The following is a 21,573-nucleotide window of genomic DNA, read 5'->3' as shown; positions in this document are numbered from 1 at the left end:
TCTGGTCTCCGTCCACAAGGAGCACGTCACGGTGCTTTTCTCCTGTCTACTCAAGACGCAGTTTTCTCCCCGCTGAATGAATTGAGCACCCCTGTATCTTTATTTCCAGCTCCCACAGAGGTGACCTTTTCCTTCGACGTGGGGAATGGGCCTTGCGAGGTCACGGTGGAGGCCCCCACCCCCTTCAATGACAATCGGTGGCACCGCGTGAGGGCGGAGAGGAACGTCAAAGAAGCATCGCTGAAAGTGGATCAGCTCCCTAGCGAGACGCAGCCGGCCCCGGCTGACGGGCATGCCCGCTTGCAGCTCAACAGCCAGCTCTTCGTGGGTGAGTGCTGTGCGGGGGCTTTGCAGCCGCGCTGGGCTGGGGGTACAGAGATGTACCCGGGGGAAGTCACAGCTGCCAAAGTAGTGGCCCTCGCCTTCGCCAGCAGCTTCCACTGGCAGCACTGGGGGGAGGTGGAGATGGTGAATACGATCCTCCAAACTGAGGAGGAACTTTGAGACTGGGAAACGAAATGGGCAACTCCATAAAATACAATCAGCAAGTTTACTGTGGGTAACAAACATCCCAACCCCGCCCCTGCCAGATCCTGCGGACTGTGACCCAGAAGGCATTGGCGGCTGTTTTCTGATCATGGAGAAGGTTACAGGGGGATTTAAAAGGGCCACAACTAAAAACAGAATCTGACTACCAAGTAAGAAGCGCGTCCACACTTTTGAGAACTGGGATTTTTTTTTCTGGGGAGAGAGGGGGTTTCATGACCATCCGCATCAGCAAAAGGCATTCTTCTAGTTTTCCTATCAGATGAAGGCAAGGGTTAGAGCGGACAGGGAACATATCTGGCGTGGGAGCGTTCCTTGTGAGCAGGCTAGGGCTCAGTCACGCAGAAGGGGGAGGAGGTACAACTGAGGGTCTAAGATGGAGCTGACAAAAAATGGAGTTAGTGTGGTTCAGCCACACAAACACCAGGTACCAAGAGCTCATTGAATATTCAGTCTCTCTTCCATGGATTATTGTACCCAATCTACAGATGAGATAATGGAGGCTTAGAGAGATCAAGTGACTTGGCCACTGAAACCCAGCTTAGAAGGGAAATCCAAACCACGTTGGACTGATTCCCAAGCTTGCCCTCCATGTCACAGACGGCAGATGTCTGCTTCTGTTACTTTTTATCGGTACTGTTTATCAAACAATTAGCAATTGTTATCCATTTCTCTCATTTCACTTCTCAGGGTAGTTAGAGAAGCAGTCTTGTAATTGGGACAAAACTCTCCAGTTCCCCCAAAATACAGACCGTAGGAGACCAGGGCGGCAGACGCAGCCCCGTGTGACTATACACAGCAGGACTTCCACCTTTATTTTCGCCGTATGTTCTTTAAAGATTAAAGCTCTGAGTAGTGTGTGGGGGCTTCCCTCTAATTTATTTGCTTATTCTTTATTATTTTTTGTTTTTCCTAAAGTGAGAAATAAGTTTTGCTACATTACTATCTTGACAACTCTATTCTAATTTGGAAACTAAGCAGATTATCAAAGCAGCTCTCACTTGGTCTTTTCTCATGTATTTTAAAGTAAGTAAGGATACAGTCCAGTTAAAAGCTGATATAAATTACAAAGTAGCACACAGTTTGCTTTGCAAATACCTTCAGCATCCAGTGGCTAATGCTCTGCAATGAATTTAAGTTTGTGTGTGTGTGTGTGTGTGTGTACAGCCCACAGCACCATCAAACTCAGCTTCAAGCATAGTTAGTTCTTACTGCATTGATATCTAACTGCAGATCAAATTAAACAATTTTATTTTCTGATTTAATAATCTTGAGAACTAATGAACAGAATTTCTAGGAACAAAGTCTGCATGGAAATCTACCTAGAAGCAATATTCCCACTAGGATAGTGTTTCTAAAGCCTGTGAAGTAGGTTGAAAATTCAGATTCGGGGTACCTGCCCCAGGCCCACTGAATCAGAATCTTTTGGAGCAAATCCAAAATCTGGTTTTTAGCAAGCACTCCAGATGACTCCTGTGCTCCCATATTTATTAGACTCATGTCTAATAAATGATAGAAACAGAAAGAGATGATATTCTGTTAATGTGGTACCACCTGACCTCAGACCAGGATGGAGTAAGGAACACCTGAGGACCTAAATTTTGGTTTTATCCCACCTTCCTTCTCTCTTCGTCCTCTGTTCAATTCCTTTTCATAGCTTTATTATTGAGAGCTTTTCTAAGTGAGAATTAGTATTATATATACATATATAAACTTATAATGCATATATTATACAAATATATATTCAAATTTATAATGCATATTATATATTAAATAATATACAAATTTAGATATTGCACATTTGTAATATATATTATATTGCAAAGATTGTCCACTCTGTCACCTTTATTTTGCATGTCATCGTTTATAAATTTAAAGCTTAAAAAGGATCGGTGGTCTTCCTTTTGCTCTTGAAGAAAGGAGCAAATGTAAAAATGTAAGTCTGTCTAAGTATAATGTGAGGAAGTATTTTTAGAATATTTACCACGTTCAACTTTAAAAATATTTTCATGAGTGGTGTATTCAATGCCATTTGATGATTCTTCACCTTTGATCACAGCCTGCGTTTTTGGAATTAGATTTGTTCATAAAACTTTGAACAGATCATTATCCACGTGGTCTGAGTTTGAGGTGGAGACGAAACCCAGGGGTGGCCACCCAGGAACGCAGCAGTGTTTCCCTCGCAGGTGGAACAGCCAGCAGGCAGAGAGGCTTCCTGGGATGCATCCGGTCTCTGCGGTTGAATGGGCTGGCCCTGGATCTGGAAGAGAGAGCCACAATGACACCAGGAGTGGAGCCAGGGTGTCCAGGACACTGTAGCAGCTACGGACACCTGTGTCGCAATGGAGGGAGGTGCAGAGAAAAACGCAGAGGGATCGCTTGCGACTGCACCTTCTCTGCGTACGACGGGCCATTCTGTGAGCACGGTGAGTGTCACCAAGGAGCAGGTTACAGGGAACAGGTGGAGCCCTTGATCGCTATGAAGACCATTTCTGGGCTGTAAAGGCAGCTCTGTAATTAGCTGAAATAGAATTGTTTCTGTCCCCAAAGCCTCCATTTCACTTGGAAGGAGGTATGATTGTATTCTTGAGAAGCCAGGACTGCTGCTGTTAGATCTGATCTCATCCTCTCTGGATTTCTCAGAGTCATCACCGCAACACCTCGGGCAGAGCAGTACCTTTTAACTATGCATTTACCCTGGGCGTTTTAATTTTATGTAAATCAAAGATGAAGCCTTTTGGAGGCCATAACAAAATATTGTTACTCAATTCTGGGTTACAGGAATATGGAAGGATTTTTATTTATACTTTTTTTTTTTTTTTTGGTGCAAGGAAAAGCCACTTTATTCGGAAAGCCGGCAGACAGAGAGGATGGCAGACTAATGTCTTGGAGAACCATCCCCCTCAAGTCAGCATACAGGCTCCTTTTATACAAAAAACCAGAGGAGGGGCTGTGGTTGGTTGTTGCAAACTTCTTGCTGCAGGAATTCTTTTTCTTGAAGCCATCCATGTGGGTCAGGCCATGGTGTCCCTGTAAACCTCCAACAAAACAAAGGTTATTCTCTGTTTTGCAACTTGTTATCTCTGCAGAAGTGCAGAAGTGCTGACATCCTTAAAGGTCAGAGCCCCGAGAATGGGCTCTCTTGTACAGTTCAGGCTAAAGGCAACATTGTTTTTACAAAAGGTGCAGAGCGAGCAGGACTGAGCCTAGAAAACAGGGCAGGTGGTTAAAACTGAAGGAACAGATCCAATTCCCCCAGAGTCAGATCTGTTCTCTATTACAAGAGGTCCAGCAGACATCTCAAAATGAGCACACTCGCCCTGATCACCCCCAAAGCCTGTTCGGCCCACAGCCGTCCCCTGTCGATCGGTCTGGACGGCAGACCCGCAATTTCAGATGCTCAGGATGAAAACTGGAGATGCTTTCGGGAATCCAGTCCATTAGGCCATCCTATCGGCTCTGTCTTCCCAACCGACCGCCTGCCTTTATACTTTCTTGTTTTTAATCTTACATGTTTTTATTTTTTTATTTTTCCCTTTCTTCTGCTTTTACTTTTTAAAAAATGCATCTGCAATGTTTTTAAATTAAAAAAAAAACAAAAAACAGCAAAGCATATACCCCATTATTATTTTCTCTCTGGAGATATTTAAAGATTAAAGAAACTCTTTAAATATACATAAATGTGCAAAAAAAAAAGACACTTGAACGTACATCTCGCTGATACAACAAAAAACACTTGTCATTCCAGAGGTGTCTGCCTATTTTGAAAGCGGCTCCTCGGTTACCTACAGTTTTCAAGAGCACTACAATTACACCCTTAGTAAGAACTCCAGCTCCTTCGCATCTTTACTGCGTGAGGATCTGACACTGACCAGAGACATGGCCGCACTGAGCTTCCGGACCACGGGGACCCCCAGCTTACTGCTCTACGTCAGCTCCTTCCACGAGGAGTACCTGTCCGTTATCCTCGCCCCGAACGGTGAGTGTCTTCACTGTAAGAACAAGAAAACTGACCTAGAAAATTAGGGCCATAAGGAGGGGGCCCTTTCAGTGCTCAGCTGTAAACAAGGAAACACAAGTGCATTCTCCGCCTGCTCTCGTGTTATTAGCGTTGGTTTATTTTTCATTATAACCCCAACTGTTTTATCACTGAGGTTAACATTTCAGTGATTACTTTAAGATGCCTTTCTGCCATCAAAGTTTGATCGTTTGATGTGTTTGAAGTCCAGTTGTGCTGCTTGTTCTTGTTAAGAGGTCCTTCCTGGGGGGAGGCGGTAGCTCAGTGGTAGAGCGCATGCTTACCACGCACGAGGTCCTAGGTTCGATACCCAGTGCCTCCATTTAAAAATAAAAGGGGGCCTCTCCTTCTGCACGTGAATAAATTAGTGTTATGTTTCATTTTGAAACAAGATACTTCACTTTATACATGGGAAATGTTCTTCCCTCCTTGGAAGTGAAGTAAAGATGTACATTAAACCATCTAAACGCCCATTTCCGTGAGCATCAGATAAATATGTTTGTTCTTTACCTGCATCAGTGGTTGAGAAGTCAGTCGTGTCATAACCACATACAAAGGAAAGGGGGGTGACAGTGGCCCCGCCCACGGCCACCCGTAAGAGAACAAAACCAAGACTTTCCCAATCAGAGAACAAACCAAGCTTTAATGTTGAGAATGAGGGGCGCCTTCCAGAATCTCTGACTGCTAGAATTCCTTACAGGTGGGACCAGGGTACCTTACAGGTGGTCACTGGGTAGAGAGAATCCATCTGTGAAGGAGAACAGTATGTGAGTCAGAAGATTTGGAGATTGTGCTAAATCACTCACTTCTTGCTTTTTTCGGCTCCTTGATTATGGCAGAAGCATTAGAAAAAATTTCTGGTTGTGCAAAAAAAAAAAAACCCATTAATTTGTGAATGCCAGCGGTATCTTAAAATACATTAAAACGAGTCATATTAAAAGAAGTTATGCTTATAGAAGCTGAATGTTAATGCAACGTTGCTTGAGGTTTTACCATTTAATAATACGAACACCACATGAATAATGAATGTTGAGCATAGCTTCGCGTTTTCATATGCATAACTTAGACTTTTTCCTCTGGTTAAGGAAAATGGAAGCACTCAGAAAAAGACCATGATGGTCTTGACTTTCCAGATTGTGGAACTGGATTCTGAACCTGGCCCCAGAACAGCACATAAATGATTACCAGTCCAGGAAAAGTGACTATGGGTGCATTCCAGTAAATGCTCCATAGATTCAAATTGTATTAAATTAAAAAAAAGTGCCTTAGAACCTGCATTGGCAGTTTTTATAATAAAATTCTATTTTAGGGAAAAATGTCATTTTTCTCTTTTTTAGGAAGTTTGCAGATCAGATATAAGCTAGACAGACACCAGGAACCTGATGTTTTTAACTTTGGTTTTAAAAACCTGGCTGATGGCCAGCTTCATGAGGTGAAGATTAACAGAGAAGCAGCAGTGGTCTCTGTAGAGGTAAGTTGTACGTTAACAACAGGAATAGGAGTCAAAATTGTGATGCTCAGAATGTACCACCTAAAGCAAAAAGTTAATGATAAATCCAAACAAAAGAGATGCACGTTGAGCACTGTCCTTCTGTAAGTCTTGCTAGGACAGAAGATGTAGCCGAGGTGTTTTGTTTAGCAACGTTTGTTTAGAAAAAGACTGTCAAAGTTATTAGTATTTGACCATTTAAAAGACCATGCTGTTCTTACTGCTTTTCCTTTATTTGGTTGGAAATATTGTCTAGTTTATCCCAGTGACTACTGGCGATATTCTAGTGGGGACCTATCCCCACTGAATTACAAAAGAACAAATGTTACCGAAGTTTAACCACAAGGGGAAAAGCAAGCTCTTGCTTAAAGTGGGAATGCATTTTGAAAAACATCAGAGTATTTAAATTATGCATTGTCACTGGGTTTTGAAATTACGCATTGTCACTGGGTTTTGAAGAATAATCTTTTATATTGAATCTGTATGAATAATACATTTTTCTGCTCATGTTACAAATTTCCTTTCTAAATAAGTAAAAGCTCGGAGGTTCAAAATAGCTATTGCCTCTCTTTGTGGACTGGACCAATTATAGACACTTAAATCATGAAGAAAGTGTAGGGAGAGGGAGAGGTGAAGGGTCGAGTGGAATGTGAGGTATCATAAAAATTGTTTATAAAACAGTCTTCCCCTTTAACCTTTGTGATAGCATGAACGTGTGGCTTATTTATTTATTTACTTATTTTATCATTTTTCTCGGTCTTCCTTTGAGTCCCCATCCCTTTATCTTCCAAATTGCTTGCCATTTTGTTTCTTGTGGAACATTTAACAGGTTAACCAGAATACAAGGAGACAAGTCATCCTGTCGTCAGGGACAGAATTCAATGCTGTCAAGTCCCTTGTGTTGGGGACGATCTTAGGTAAGTGGAAGAAAAAGTGTCCCCCCCCCCCCCACTGCCCCGTGACATGGATCCGAAGTAGTGGGTTGCAAACACAGGAGGCATTCATCATGCTGAAAAAAGCTCCTTGACATATGCGTGCCTTTCCAGTGAGTGACAGTCAAGGTAGAAGCTTGTACTCTTGTCTGAGTGCGTATTACAATCACAAGTCAGTGCTGCCTGCGAAACGAGCCAGGGTGTTACCCAGGAGAAATACCGCCACACTTACCCGACTCGGCCATCAAACATAGTGAAACTTGGCATTTTCCTAACAGTTCACGAAAGACAAAATTAAAGCAGGTCTCAAGTTCACCAATGCTAGAGGCATCAGGGGTCAAATGCAGCAGTCATTCAATGATAAATCTAGGTTTATGTGTAGGAAAAGAAGAGACAAAGCTGCTTTTGATTTTCTTCGCCAATGAATACGCTTTGGGCTGTGGCCCGGGACCTGCCTTCCCCGGGGGCTGCAGTGACGTGTGTCCGTTGCTCCCGGCTCCTCTTGGAAAATCACAACCTAAGCATCCCACAGACATCCTTTAGGACTGCCGGTTACTCTCCATAAAGATGCCAAAGGAAAAGCCGGCTTTACTATCTAGATGGCAAACTCTTTATGCCTTTTTCCCCCTTGTCACCAAGAATTACATGGAAATAAAAGCAAATATCAAAAGGGATATAGAAACTCTTTTATTAAAAATGAAATGTTATTGGGGGGAACCCTCTGGTGGCAAGTTTATCATTCCTGCTCTGGTGCGCATCTGGCTCTTTTTTGTCTGAAATAACTGGTGGCATCTTTATTAGCTGTTCAACCATTTCTACACTGATTCTTTTGGTCGCTTCTTCTACCCCACGTTTGTATTGCATCATGAACTTGAGAATGTTAGAGAAGGCACATGAATGGGTGCTCAAAATCAGTTGAGAAGCATAGTAACTATTAAAACAATCACGGGGAGGGTACAGTTCAGGGGTAGAGTGTGTGCTTAGCACCCACGAGGTACCTCCAGTACCTCCATATGAATAAATAAATAAAGCCCCAATTACCTCCCCCACAAAAAACCCCAAAGAAATGAAAATAAAATAAAGTAGAATATATATATATATACACACATATATATATATATTTCTTTGTTAAAACAAACGATCACGTCTTTCATAGAGATGACAGGCAATGAAATGATGACTTCTTATTCTTCTGACAAAGGAAATGTTAGGAATCCTCGTTTGCTCCTGGGGCACTCTTATAAATAGTAAAACAGAAGTATAATATTTCGATGCTGCAGCCTAAATGTTAAACAGCCCAGCTGTCAAAGAGGCAGGTTAAGCCAAGTAAGGAGCGTAAGAATGTAGTTTTAGTGCGGAATGCGAAGAACCAAGCGGTGGTGGTCCTCCACTGTAATCATGCCTTAAAGGTGGATGAAGAACCTGGCCTTGAGGATGTACTGACCGAGAGACAGCGTGTGCTGAAAGTCCTTTCGTGTGGTTCGTTGGTCGAGTCCCCTTCCCCACACGTGGGCTAGTGATCAAGCAGTTAACACGCAAATAAAATAGTGGCACAATATAGTAAACCAAAAAGGATTGGAAAAACAATGAAAAGAAATAAATTGCTCCTTCAGCTTTCGCCAGTGAGAATTAACGGTATGCATTCAGATGGAGGCTTTGAAATTCCTACAAGTTCAGAGACCACTCTGAGTTTTAGAAAACAGTGGGCCAGAACCTTATCCTTGGCTGTCAGCTGAGCGATATTATAATTGGTTTTAGCACCGAAATGGAGGAATTTCCTCCCCTTTTAATCTAATATTGAGCTCCACTCTCTGGCCTGACTGATCCTTGGTTTGAGCAGAGTGAATAACTGATCGTCCCAGGGGTCTGCAAACCGCAGAGCAATACTTCTACAGAGTGGGTGCGATCTGTGAGTGGCATGATGGTTCTGTCTGCCCCCAGATCTCTTCCCGTGTCCATTGCCAGATGTCTGTGTGCACTGTTTCCCCAGCCTTGAGGACAAATGTGGTCAATAAACGAAACAGACACAGGACACACACAACTTCATGCCCTCAGGGACTCCAGTCTTTGACAGAAGAGACGAGACATGTTCAGAAATGTCTGTGATCCAAAATAGAAAGTTGCCATCAGTAAGTGTGAAATTGACAAGGGGATACTGTTAAAGATAACTTAGGTTCAGATGTCTGATCTATAAAGAAGTCAGCAACAGATGACGGAAATTGATTTAATCACTAAATTGCATTGTATGAAAAGGAGCATTTTAATAAAAAAGTAGAATAATACATTTTATGATATACATTTTTTCTTTTCCCATGAGTCAATATAGAGGGTAACAATAGCACGGAATTGAAGATGTTAATATTTTTATTCAGGAATGATATATTCAAAAGCATCTCTCTCAGGCCATAAAAATTAAAGCTGAAATTCAGCAGTGACGTTTATAACCTGAAGCAACTGAATCTAATAAAATAATATTCATTTCATCTGTACCTAGCGGGGTGTATCTTGATCAAAGACTAATAAAACTTTTCATGTTTCGGGAACTTTACTTCCGGGTGGCTTCTGTTCTAATTCTGCTGCCACATTTAGGTCAGTTACTGAGGCTAAAAAGACTACAGTTTTGTGTTCAGATTTGGAGGGTATAAGCAGAACTTCCCTTTGCTAACTTATAGTAAAATGGACCAAAAGCTTGGCTAATAAAGAGCCATTAATTTTCCAAAGAAAGTTGTCCCGAACTGTAACAAGTTATCCAGTGCTTATTTCTTGTTAGCTATGTTGACTCATTGAGTTACCCATTCATTCAGAAATGTTTAGTGGTCCCTAATATATGCACTTATATTTCATCAGACCTTGCAAATGACTACTCTACCTGCCCTCAAAGCACTCGTGGTATAATACACAATATAAACAATATAATACTGGTCATGGCTAATCCAATTAATGGTTATTATTTACCCCAATGTGCTTTGGAAAAATGGTTCAGCATCGTCTTCTAATGAACATGGTTCTTCCCTTCCTTCAGTGATCTGATTATTCACAATGACCAATCAGGTTAAGTTTTCCCAGTTACTAATTTCAATATAATCCTACTTTAAATGTAAATCTTTAGATTTCTCATTTTCTATGTAGTCTCAATCCTGATAGAGCTTATAGTCCCAAAGTACGGGGAGCTTTAAAATACAACAACCAAAGTTGCCTTAGCATCTTTGCGGTTTTATTTCTCTAAAGAATTCTGTCTAATTGGTATTCTGTTGATTTGGGGTTTTTTGTGCATTAAAAAAACTACCAAAATAACAAACCCAAAATAGCAAAACAAAGCGAAATTCTGTTTTTAAAGTATGCAGACTAAAGACGTGTCTTTCTGTCTCTTCCTGGGGGAGAATACAATGGGGTGAATATAGTTCAGATCAGTAGAGTCATGTGAATAAGCCTTAGTAGGTCAATTATCCGTGTGAGAAAGGAAATTCACTGAAGAATTGTATGTTGAAAAATGGAACTCCATGTATGAGAATTGGGTAATAAATAATTTATGGAAATTTTCTACTGAGATCTGTGTGAAGAGACTAGAATTTAGATATTAAAAAACTCCATTGACTTATGCAACATATATCAGTCTTTGCTATGCTCTGCTTAAGAATTTAGAAGGAAATGCACATAGAAAGACACAGAGTTTACACAATTTCAGGAATGTGAATGTAAATGCAGAAAATCTTCAACAAAACATTAGCGTATCTAATCCAATTACATATAAAATTATTATACACTATGACCAAGTAAGATTTATCCCAGGAATTTAAGGTCCGTTCAATAGATAAAGATCAATATAATAGACGATAATAACAGAATAAAGGCGAAAGAAACACATAATCATCTCAATAGACACAGGAAAAGCATTTGAAAAAATCCAACACACTTTCTTAGTAAAAACATCGAACAAATTAGGAATGAAAGGGAACTTCCTCATGTGAAAAGAGGCATCTACAAAAAGCTCACAGCTAACATCACGTTTAGTGGTGAAATAATGGAAGTCTCCCCTAAGATCAGTAATGAGATGAAGATGTCCTCTCTTACCACTTTTGTTCAAGACTGTAGTGCAGGTCTGAACCAAGGCTATTAGACACGGAAAAGAGTAAAAAGTATCCAGATTAAAAAGGAAGAAGTAAAATTATCTTTATTTGTAAAGGACGTGAAGTCATAAGGAATCCATGAGAAAAGCTATTAGAGCTAATAGACAGTTTTGGCAAGGATTCGAGATCAGTACACAAAACTTTATTGTATTCCTATATACTAGCAATGCACAATACAAGAACCAAATAAAGAATGAAATCTAAATTCTATTTATTGTAGCATCAAAAAGAATCAAATAGTTAGGAGTAACTTTAAGAAGTGCAAGACATGCACGGTGAAAACCACAAGACATTGTTGGAAGGCTTTATGGAAGACTCCCAGAAACGGGAAGACATTTGTGTTCATGGATTGAAAGACTCAGTGTTGGCAGGATGCCATTGCTCCCCAAGATGATCTACAGATTAGACACAATTTCTCCCAAAATCCAGATGGCCGTCTCTTTAGCAGAAATTGACAAGTTGATCCCAACATTCATATGGAAATGCAAAGGGCTGCAGATAGCCAAAACAACCTTGGAAAGAATGCAGTTGGAGGTCTCACCCTTCATGATTTCAAAATTTAGTACATAGCCACAGTAGTCAAAACTGTGTGGTACTGGCATAAAGGTAGACACACTGATCAGTGGACTGGATTGGAAGTCTAGAAGGAAAACTGTAAGTCTGGTGCCGGGACCCTTCAGTGGAGAAAGAAGAATCTCTCTTCAACAAATGGTGCTGACGCTACCAGATATCTACAAGTTTAAAAAGTCAGATTGGACCCCTAGCTAACACCACGTACAAAAAGTTAACTCAAAATGGATGACAGACCTAAATGTGGGGGCTAAGGTGATAAGACTCTCAGAGCAAAACATAACTGTAAGTCTTTACGACCTTGGATTAGGCAGCGGTTTCTTAGAGAAGGTTCCTCAGAAGCTTTGGGTTAGAGCATGGATTCTCAAAAGCACAAATCACAAAGAAAAATAGATAAATTGGACCTCATCAAAATGAAAAACTTGTAATTCAAAAGACACTATCAACGAAGTGAAAAGACAAGTCACAAAACAAAAGAAAAAATATTTGCTGGTCATGTATCTGGTAAGGGACGTTAATACAGATACATAAAGAACTCCTATAACTGAACAGTAAAAAGACAGCTAACCCAACTTAAAAGTGGCCGAAGGATCTGAGTAGACGTTTTTCTCAAAGAAGATATACAAATGACACACACACGAAAAGATGTTCAAAATCACTAGTCATCAAGGAAATGCAAATCAAAACCACAAGGTATTTTTACATCCAACAGGACGGCTAAGATCAAAAACAGAGAGTAACAGGTGTTGAGGATGTGGACAAATCAGGCCCCTTGTGCATGGCTGGTGGGCATGTAAAATGGAGCAGCCACTGTGGAGAAACAGCTTGGCGGTTCCATACGACGTTAAACGTAGTTTATCAAATGACCCAGAAATTCCACTCTTAGGTACGTACTCAAGGGAATTGAAAATATATATTCACACACGGCAGAGGATTTCATTCGTCTGTAGCCCACGGCTGCACCCAGGGGAGCTCCAGTTTGCTCCCAAGCAGAGTGAGCATCTGCAGGGCACCAGCTAAGGCCGCTGGTACCCGCTCTGGCTGTCTCTCCTGAGGGAGAAAGGACCAAGGGTTGGAGGGAGGTTCTGCTCATCCCTGGTGTGCAGATGCAGGATGTCTGGGTGGCCGGCTAGTCGCCCCCCAAGCGCTAACGCTGTGTCCCGCTTCTTTGCCCGCAGAGTCCCCCGGCACGGACGCCGACACGCTGCGGGCCGGCGCGCGCGGCTTCACCGGCTGCCTGTCCGCCGTGCGCTTCGGCCCCGCCGCCCCGCTGAAGGCGGCGCTGCGCCCCGGCGGCCCCGCCCGGGTCACCGTCCGCGGACGCGTGGCCGCCGCGTCGCACTGCGCCGAGGGCGCGGGGCCCGGAGCCCCCGCGCGGGAGGCGACCCGCCCTCTGGCGGGCGGCGCAGGTGCGTGGCCCCCCGCCCGCTCCCCGCCCCCGAGGTCCCCGAAAGCCCTCCGTGCGCGCACCGTCCCGTTCCCTGGTCTTCGGCTTCTCGGTTCTTCCTTTCAAGTTCATTTCTGCGACCGCACTGCCTGCTCGTCTTTCAGACGCCGGTGGATTTCCCAGGAGCCCTCTTTCCCACTCTCCTCTGTCTCTCCCCGTTTCTGCCGCAGGTCGCTCGGGACCAGCAGATGAGAGCGAGCCCTTAGTGACTGCGGACCGGAGTGACTCCGCGGTCATCGGAGGTAACGGGGCCGCGAGTGACCTCGTCCTTGGCGTCGTTGGCCCTATTAGCAACCCCCCCCCAAATATCTGTGAGAATCCGTGCTGATTGTGAGGCCAATGGCAGGCCACATACATTTGCTCATGTTCTTGGTGTAATTTTACCGAATTCAGCTCCTTTGGAGGTGCTTGGGAGAAGGAACTGATGGTTCCACTGAAACACTTCTTAAAGGATGGTTGCCAAACCGTAGCATATTAAGACGCTTTTCATTTGAAAATAACCATTAGTGTTTCTCAGGATTATATATTTAAGTTGACTTACTTTTACTTCTTCGATTCAAAAATAGCCCTGGACCTCAGTCCATTAGCCCAGAACATTTAAAAATAAGAGGAAAAATAAAACGTATTGAGAGAAGCACCTGACATACATATATATATATATATTCATTAAATAAATCCATCCATATAACCGTACATACATATAAAGAAGAAAACATAATGGGACATTAAATACCTTCCAAAAATTCTCTGAAACAAGATTTATCCAGGTCCGACTCAAAAAATTAATTTTCAGTTCTCCTTCGTATCATTTTAATTTGCTTAATTAGATTATTGAAATGTGAGTCAGTTGTAAACTCTGCTTGATGAGAAGTAAAGTGCTCTCCGTTCTTTGCTACCCAAAAATGAGGTAATTACTCTTAGAGGTGGGAGGTAATTACTCTTAGAGGTGGGTGACAGGACTGGGTGTCCGCTGTTCAGGCCCACTGTGCACCTGCTCAGATTAAATCTGAGCGTTTTGCCTGCATGCATCCAGGCACCAGTTTTCTCCAGACAATTAGGGAAGTAGTCAGACCTTATAAAGTGCTGACCAAATCTGTATAAAAATGTCAACATTTCCATTTCTGTCTCAGCCACTTTTATCTTTGTAATGAGTGAGGAATATGACCTCCACTTTACAACTCCAAGAGCAAATAAAAACCATAAATGTTATTTATAATGCTTATCTAAAAGGAGTAACTTTTGTGTTAGAATTTAAATTAAATCTTTATCCTAAATCTTGCTACTTTGCTTTTAATGAGCAAACTTCACTATCATGCCAAAGCCAAGTGAAAATAAATCAACTTCAATGTGATTAATAGTTACAAAGTACGAATCCAAGTTCAAAATTTTGCAAAATAGCATAGTGGGTGCCCTTTTATTACAGAGAGCAAAGACAGTAGTCAGACTGATGATGGACCAAAGATGTGGTCTTTGGAGTTTTATTGCTTTTGCTAAATATCATTGGGAAGATGTACAAAGTAAGTGGCTCCAGTGTCATTCCCCTAAGAAATCCTACTTGGACACGTGGGATGGAGAATGAGAACACAGAAGGGCTTAGAGACAGAATGACTCAGTTTCCTGGGCCCTACAATCCCATTGTCCCTGCCTGCCTTCTGTGTGGTGGCTGGTTGCTGCGTGCTAGTGTATTGTTCCAGAGAGAGTGATCAGACTTTTCTAATTGATCACAGACTGCACCCACTTGTAAAATATTGGATCTATTTAAAGACTTATTCCAATAGGTCGATTTCTCCATGTTCTGCATTTTGCATTGTTACTTTCTCCTCTTGCGGACAAAGGGAGCATTATAGGAAAGCGGAATTAACCTAAGAAATACTCAAGCCTGGTAAACCAGAGATCGCAAAGGGTTTCTTGCCAAGGGATGCGTATTGTAGACGGGCAGATGGATGGATGGAGAAACAGACAGATGTGTGGACAGACAGAGACACAGGCAGACATGAGCCCTTGTCAAAAACATAGTACCTTGGAGTTGCTGATAGGAAGGTTATGGAAGGCATCAGATGCATAATTTAAATCATCTCAATCTCTTGCAGAGAGGGGGTGAAAATAGAAGTTATTCTAGGATCCCACCAAACCTCACAAAACGGACAAACGGCCTAGAGTGAAAGATGATCAGTCACATACAGAAAATTCTGGCTGCATGGGTGGGTCAGTGCCATGGTGACAGTCACCGTGTAATCAACTGGCCTGGTCGCTGTTACTGAGAGTTACTAGCTCCTGGCACTAAAATTGGATATGATGCCTCTCTTAAGGCAAAGTCCTATAACTACAACATAAAAATAAGTAAAGTAACTCTTGTTTCCAAGTGAGAAGCAAGATGTATTGAAAGTAATGAATATTCTACCTGTGCATATTTAAGAATATTGACAAAATAATAAAAGTGCACCCTCCTCCCAGCTAAGGAGAAGTCTGGGCTCCTGATAGCATGTGCTCAGGCATCTTCGTGACACGTTACGTCCAGTCAAGCTTTGAGTTTGTTGGTCTCCATTCCATTTGCTTATGTTGGTCCTGAATATAAAGAAGAACTCCGTTTGCAATACAAATTTCGAGTCACATAACTAAGCAGTAACGTGTGTTTTCTAACATTTGATTTCTAACAGTTAACATCAGATACTAATTAATGCCTGTGTCCATCGTCTTCAAAGTACACTAACTAATGAATGCTGCTTCTTTACCTGTTTGTTGCAGAAAAGGTTGGACATTCATTCTTCAATAATATGATATAGGTTGAATAAGCATTTCTATGGCGTAACAGTCTCAACCCTTGTGGTGCATGGAAATCATGAAAATTTCCAGCTAGAAGTGTCAAATAATCTCCTTTCCAGATAGCTGAGCTTTATCAATATTTCTACAATTTTTAATAATATGATATATTAGTTATCTACTACCGCATGACAAATGACCACGTACATAGCCATTTAACACAATCCACATTTATTACCCCTCGGTTTCTGTGGGTCAGGAGTTCAGGCAGATCTCACCCAAGCCCTCTGCCGAGCGTCTCACAATGCTGAAACCGACGTGTCTTGTCTGGGCTCTTGAGCTGGGCTTGCACCTGGAGGAGGGTCTGCTGGGGGAAAGAAGCCACTTCCTCACTTACGTGGTGTTGGCTGCGTTCGGCGTCTAACGGCTGAAGGACTGAGAGCTTCTGGATCTTAGCTGACTCCTGGCTAGAGGCTGTTTTTAGCACCTCGGGGCCACCTGCAGTTCCCTGCCAGGTGGGGTTTCCCCGCATGACTGCTTGGCACCTCACAGCCAGCAGGAAGAAAGAGATTCTAGCAAGACAGTTGTTACGGTCTTAACGTAACATAATTACTTAAACATGCATGAATAATCAGGCGCGTGTCATCACCTTTGTCACACCGTATTGGTTAGAAGCAGGTCACGAGGGGATCACACTGGGGTATGGATCCCTCAAAAGGCAGCAATCACTTAAGATTCTGTTGGTCTCATAGAGATAGATGAGATACATGTCACACTGCTGTAGGTCAACAGTACATCAGCATTAAAATTAAATCAAATTTTTATTAAAATACTTACACATAAGCATTTAATTACTCTATAATGGGGCTACACACTCTATACTTTTAAATAATAAAAACCTGCTTGCTCATTAGCATGGAGTGTGATCATGACCCCAGAAGCCCTGTGGTGTCTCCGCATTTAATCGTGAAGGCATTAACTGAAATCCAGCGATGATATGTCTTTAGGATTAAGGCATAAAACTGCGGGGTCTAAACTCTGCACGGATTGAGAAGAAAGCTTAATGTTAATCATCCCACTTGGTTTCAAGTTTCCTGATGGTAAACAATGCGAGGGAAGATGCCAGTTCCGCTGACATTGACAGTTTATAATCTGACTTTGTATTTCCCTTTCTCTCTAGGTGTGATAGCCGTTGTGATATTTATCTTGCTCTGCATCACTGCCATCACTATCCGCGTTTATCAACAGAGGTGGCTATACCAAAAAAACGAATCCAATATTCCCCAAAATGGGGACAATGCTGAGACTGCCCTGAAAAGTGAGCTCAACATGCAAAGTGCAGCCAGCGAAAGCCAGAAAGAGTATTTCTTCTGATCAGCCGTGACTTACTTATTACTATGATGATGTGACTTTCTTGTTAAGCCAGGGGCTCCTGGTGGAGGAAACCCTCCTCTCGTCCTCCTGGGGCGGGCGCTGGGTGGGCAGCTCCGTCAGTTTGCTCACACGTGGTCCCTGGAGGCTCTGCTCAGTGCTCCTTCTTGATCTGTTTATTAGCAGTGACTTAAGTGTGCTTGTTAATCACCGCTTGTCAGTTTCTGGCTGTTCTGACCTGATCTTCTAAAACTGAAATGTATTTTGCATAATTACTTTGGGTTCTAAGTGGGAACAAGGATTTGAGCTGTGGCCCTGCTCTCTTAAAAATCCAACACGGAAGTTTATAAAAGTCAAAGTTGGCCTCTCACGTTTTGTGTTACATGGAAACCTAACCTTCCTTAATTGATCACCTGCTGACACTGGTCAACCAGGAAGTGCTTCTCAAATGGTCTTCAGCTGCATTTCCATATTCCTGTGAACCAGAGCCCGGTGGCCAAAAATGCATTACAAACCTGAAAAAAGAAAAGAAAGGAAAAGAAAAGAAACATTTTGGGGGCTGATTGTTTTTACTGTATGTCTCTTTTAAATCAGTTTTGATACATTTTAGTGATGAAACAAGTGTTGAATGTCAGATATGAAGAAATTACATTAAGTCCAGCTATGAAACAGAAAATTTGCAAGTAGAGAAACATAAAGGATTTCAGTCTGTGATAATTTGCTTGTTTATGTTCTTTGCAATTGGTCAGGATACTCTTTGTAAACTATAATAATGATCACCTAATGATCTCACAGAAATGAATATTTTCTAACTAAATCTGTGCCCATATATAAATTCCATATTTAATGTTGGAAATATATCCTCCATCCACATCTGAATGAAATGTAATCCTAAATTTATTTCCTTTATATATAAGGTGACTTTTCTTTGTAGTCTTGTGGGGTTTTTTTTCCTGAAAGTTGTAACAATGCTTTCATTTCCTGTTATTGTCTGTTCATTAGGGAAAAAGTCACATTTTTTTTTAATTTAGAAAAAACTTTAATTGAAATAGAGTCAATTACAATGTGTCGATTTCTGGTGTACAACAGTGTTCCAGTCTTGCATATACATACATATATTCATTTTCATATTTTTGACATTTTGAACTAAATCTCTCCGTTTCCCTTTCTACATTTTGAGCCGATCTAGGCAAGACATCCCCTGAGTTACCCTCTCACCTAATTACCACTAGGAATACCAGTGGAAGAATACTTATGCTAAACGAAGATGCAGGTTATATAATCTGAACAAAATCTGTCATTCCAGTCAAGATTCTGGGATCTTGAGATCTGTTTCCAACAGAGCACCCAAAATCAACTAGTTCATTTTAAGTAGGGTATATTCTAGGAGAGTGAAAAAAAAAATCCTATTAACTATGGGAGTTGATCCAGTAACTACTTTTGTGGCAGTGTCTTTAGATAATTGCATGGAGTCACCATTTGCACTGAAAAGCCGGTTGTAATAAAAATGGGCTGCCCTCTCCATACCGCACCTGCCCTGTGCCTGCCAGGTACTTCCTCTGACCACAGGGAAGGAGGCCACATGACCGTGGAGGCTGAGACTGGAGTGGGGCAGCTAAGCTCCAAGCCAAGGAACACCAAGGACGGCTGGCCACCGCCAGAAGCCAGGAGGAAATAATGGAACAGATTCTCCCCTCAAAGCTTCCAGAAAGAACCAATCCTGTTGACACCTTGATTTTGGATTTCTGGTCTCCTAAAGTATAAACGAATACATTTCTTTATTTTTTTAAGCCAAAAAAAAAATTGGAACTGTATGTGCTTAGCCTTGCTATGACCTTTGAGTGTATACCAACTTTTCTGTGTTCTTTTTAAAGAATGAGAAAAGATGTCCTCTATATTGCCTTTTCTCAAAAATTTTTTTCTAACGCTTTTGTGTTAATTTTCGACAAGGTGTAACAGACCACCACAAATTTAGTGACTTCCTACAACCAGTACTTACTATCTCCCACTTTCTGCGGTCAGGAGCTGGGCAGGGGTTCACTGAGACGTCTGCAAGGCTGCAGTCAGGTGTCTGCCCGGGCTGTGTTCTCATCTGGAAGCTCAGCCGGGGACGGCTTTGCCTCCTTGCTCCCATGATCACTAACAGCCTTCCAGTCCTTCCTGCTGGGGGGCTTATGGAAGCTTAGTTCTTCAAGGCTAACAAGGGACAGGGAGGCTCCAGAGCAAGTCTGCCAGCAGTAGGGAGTCTACAGAATGGAATGTGATCTCGGGGGTGGCATCCCATCACATTTGCCATATTCTGTTGGTCAGAAGCACGTCACAGGTCCCACCCATACTGAGGGGGAAGGATTATATGACTTGAGTCAGCAGGCTGGAATCACGGGGACCACTTTAAAGCCCATCTGTCATAATACTATATCCACATTGACGTTTCTTTAAATGAATGATGAAAGACGTTTGGGATCTCAATACAGCAATATGTGAAGGGCCAGTCCTTGTCAATGGTGTATGTAGTTTTTTTCCCAAGGGTCTATGTAGTTGGGGAAGGATTCAACACAAAAATGATAGGCTCCATTAAACGCATAGCTGCATGTAAACATCATTAAATCACTGCAAGGTTAATCAGTGGTCATCTTCTGTTCCAAAAGAATGCATCACTTTGATAGCTAAAATTTTACAGATTTATAGAAAGTGAAATCCACTGCACTCTGCCCTTTGTTTTTTTTTTTTTTTTTGCCAGCATTTTATTTTATTTGAGTTTTTTTTTTCCTGTTTGTTTTTGGTGTGTGTAGGGGGAGGTAATTAGATTTATTCTTTTTTTTTTTTTTTTTTAAGAGGAGGTACTGGAGATTGAACCCAGGACCTTGTGCATGCTAAGCATGCGCTCTCCTGCTTGAGCTGTACCCTCCCCCCTGCTCTCTTTTCTAAGGAGAAAACTTTAAAGTGTTTTTACCAAAACTTCAGTGATGCATTATCAACTTCCCCTGATGGATTTGTAAATGTTTGCTGCTTATTTGTGAATAAAATAACATTTTTGAATTAAATTAGGAAAATATTTTTAAGAGAAGTTGAATGACATTTGAATTATGGAATTATATTGTTTTTCCCCTAAAATATTAAAACCTGTGCAAAAGTATGCATTCTGTGATGCTCTGTGTATTACTTTATCTCTGCAGTAAAATACAGGGAGCACTAAGACCTGTGAATATTATTCATGATGGTATTTAAATCATCACACGAAAAAATGAAACACAAAGTAATGGATATTTACTGATTACTACAAGTTAAAAATACCTATATATGTAAGTATTTTTTTAAGCTTTGCCAGAGAACAATAACTTAACAATCAGCACGTTATTTGTTAAATATTTACTATATACTCAAACCTGGTTAAACATGACTTTCCTCAGAGAGTTGGGTTTCTAAAGCACTGATTAAATATACTGATTCCAGTTGCAAATAGCATCCTTCCATGAAACAGAAGTTCACAGGTAATAATCCCTCAGGTTTCACTTTCAAAATAGAAATGGGAAATAAGCATGTAATTAACACTCATCCTTGGGACTCAGGAATTCCCGTTCGCTTCATTGTGAGGTGACGCCCTCTCCCCACTCCAGCCCAGTAGTATTTAGCAAGGTAGCAAAACAGATTAGGGCGTTTCTGTTCTGCTTGTCTGGAATAACCCTACTTCTGAAATGTTGTTCACTTTCTTTTGGATAGCACATTTGCCAGATAACTGGTTTCAATGGATTTTTAAAAAAAAATGAAATATGAAGTTCATGGTCCTTGGCTTGAAAGATGACAGATATGAGTGAGGCACTCTTCATCTAGTATAAATGAGATCTGATGATTCAATCGGATGATCAAATTAATCTTTAGACAAAGGGGATGAAATGGACATATGTTAAATAAAAACATATTAATTGGGTTGCTCTATCTACTGTTTTGCAATCCATGTACTAAAATGTTTAAGGACTCCCACGGTGCCTTCAATAGGCTGCCTCTTACCCTTTTTCCAAGTCTGGCTCATGGCGTGTGGCCACGTGGAAGAAAGAATGAAGAAGAAAATGATAGATGAGAAATGGTTTGCAAACAGAGCAGTGGGGGAGATGGATTTAGTGTGTATGAGTACCCACAGGCACACCAGAGCCCATCAACACACCTACGTGTTGAGGGACATTCATAGATTTGGTGCAAATGGAAAATAACTTATTTCAGCTGAATAAAAATATGATTAATGATAGATCTGTGGGTTACCTAAACCCCCATATGGCTATTACCACTTTTTGAGGGGATGGAAGTATTCATAAACA

General features: G+C 41.5%; 1 protein-coding gene and 1 non-coding gene across 3 annotated transcripts in view; both read left to right on the top strand.

Annotated features, from left to right (window-relative positions):
- LOC105065449 (contactin-associated protein-like 3) overlaps positions 1-20,382 on the top strand; it is a 148,689-nt gene extending 128,307 nt beyond the window's left edge. For both annotated transcript variants that reach the window (XM_074355565.1, XM_074355566.1), the window contains 8 exons: positions 110-328; positions 2,733-2,972; positions 4,295-4,525; positions 5,902-6,035; positions 6,883-6,970; positions 12,861-13,091; positions 13,300-13,371; positions 17,070-20,382. In XM_074355565.1, coding sequence (XP_074211666.1) covers positions 110-328; positions 2,733-2,972; positions 4,295-4,525; positions 5,902-6,035; positions 6,883-6,970; positions 12,861-13,091; positions 13,300-13,371; positions 17,070-17,263 — 1,409 coding nt within the window. In that variant the 3' untranslated portion in view covers positions 17,264-20,382. The remainder of the gene's footprint in view (positions 1-109; positions 329-2,732; positions 2,973-4,294; positions 4,526-5,901; positions 6,036-6,882; positions 6,971-12,860; positions 13,092-13,299; positions 13,372-17,069) is intronic.
- TRNAG-ACC (transfer RNA glycine (anticodon ACC)) lies at positions 4,814-4,886 on the top strand. Its single transcript has one exon. It is a non-coding gene; the product is annotated as a tRNA-Gly (tRNA).
- Positions 20,383-21,573: the final 1,191 nt, after the last annotated feature.

The sequence above is a fragment of the Camelus bactrianus genome, chromosome 31, assembly GCF_048773025.1.
Source record: "Camelus bactrianus isolate YW-2024 breed Bactrian camel chromosome 31, ASM4877302v1, whole genome shotgun sequence".
In the NCBI taxonomy this organism is placed as follows: Eukaryota; Metazoa; Chordata; class Mammalia; order Artiodactyla; family Camelidae; genus Camelus; species Camelus bactrianus.
Note: the sequence above shows the minus strand (reverse complement) of the source record. Positions and strands in the feature narration are given on the sequence as shown.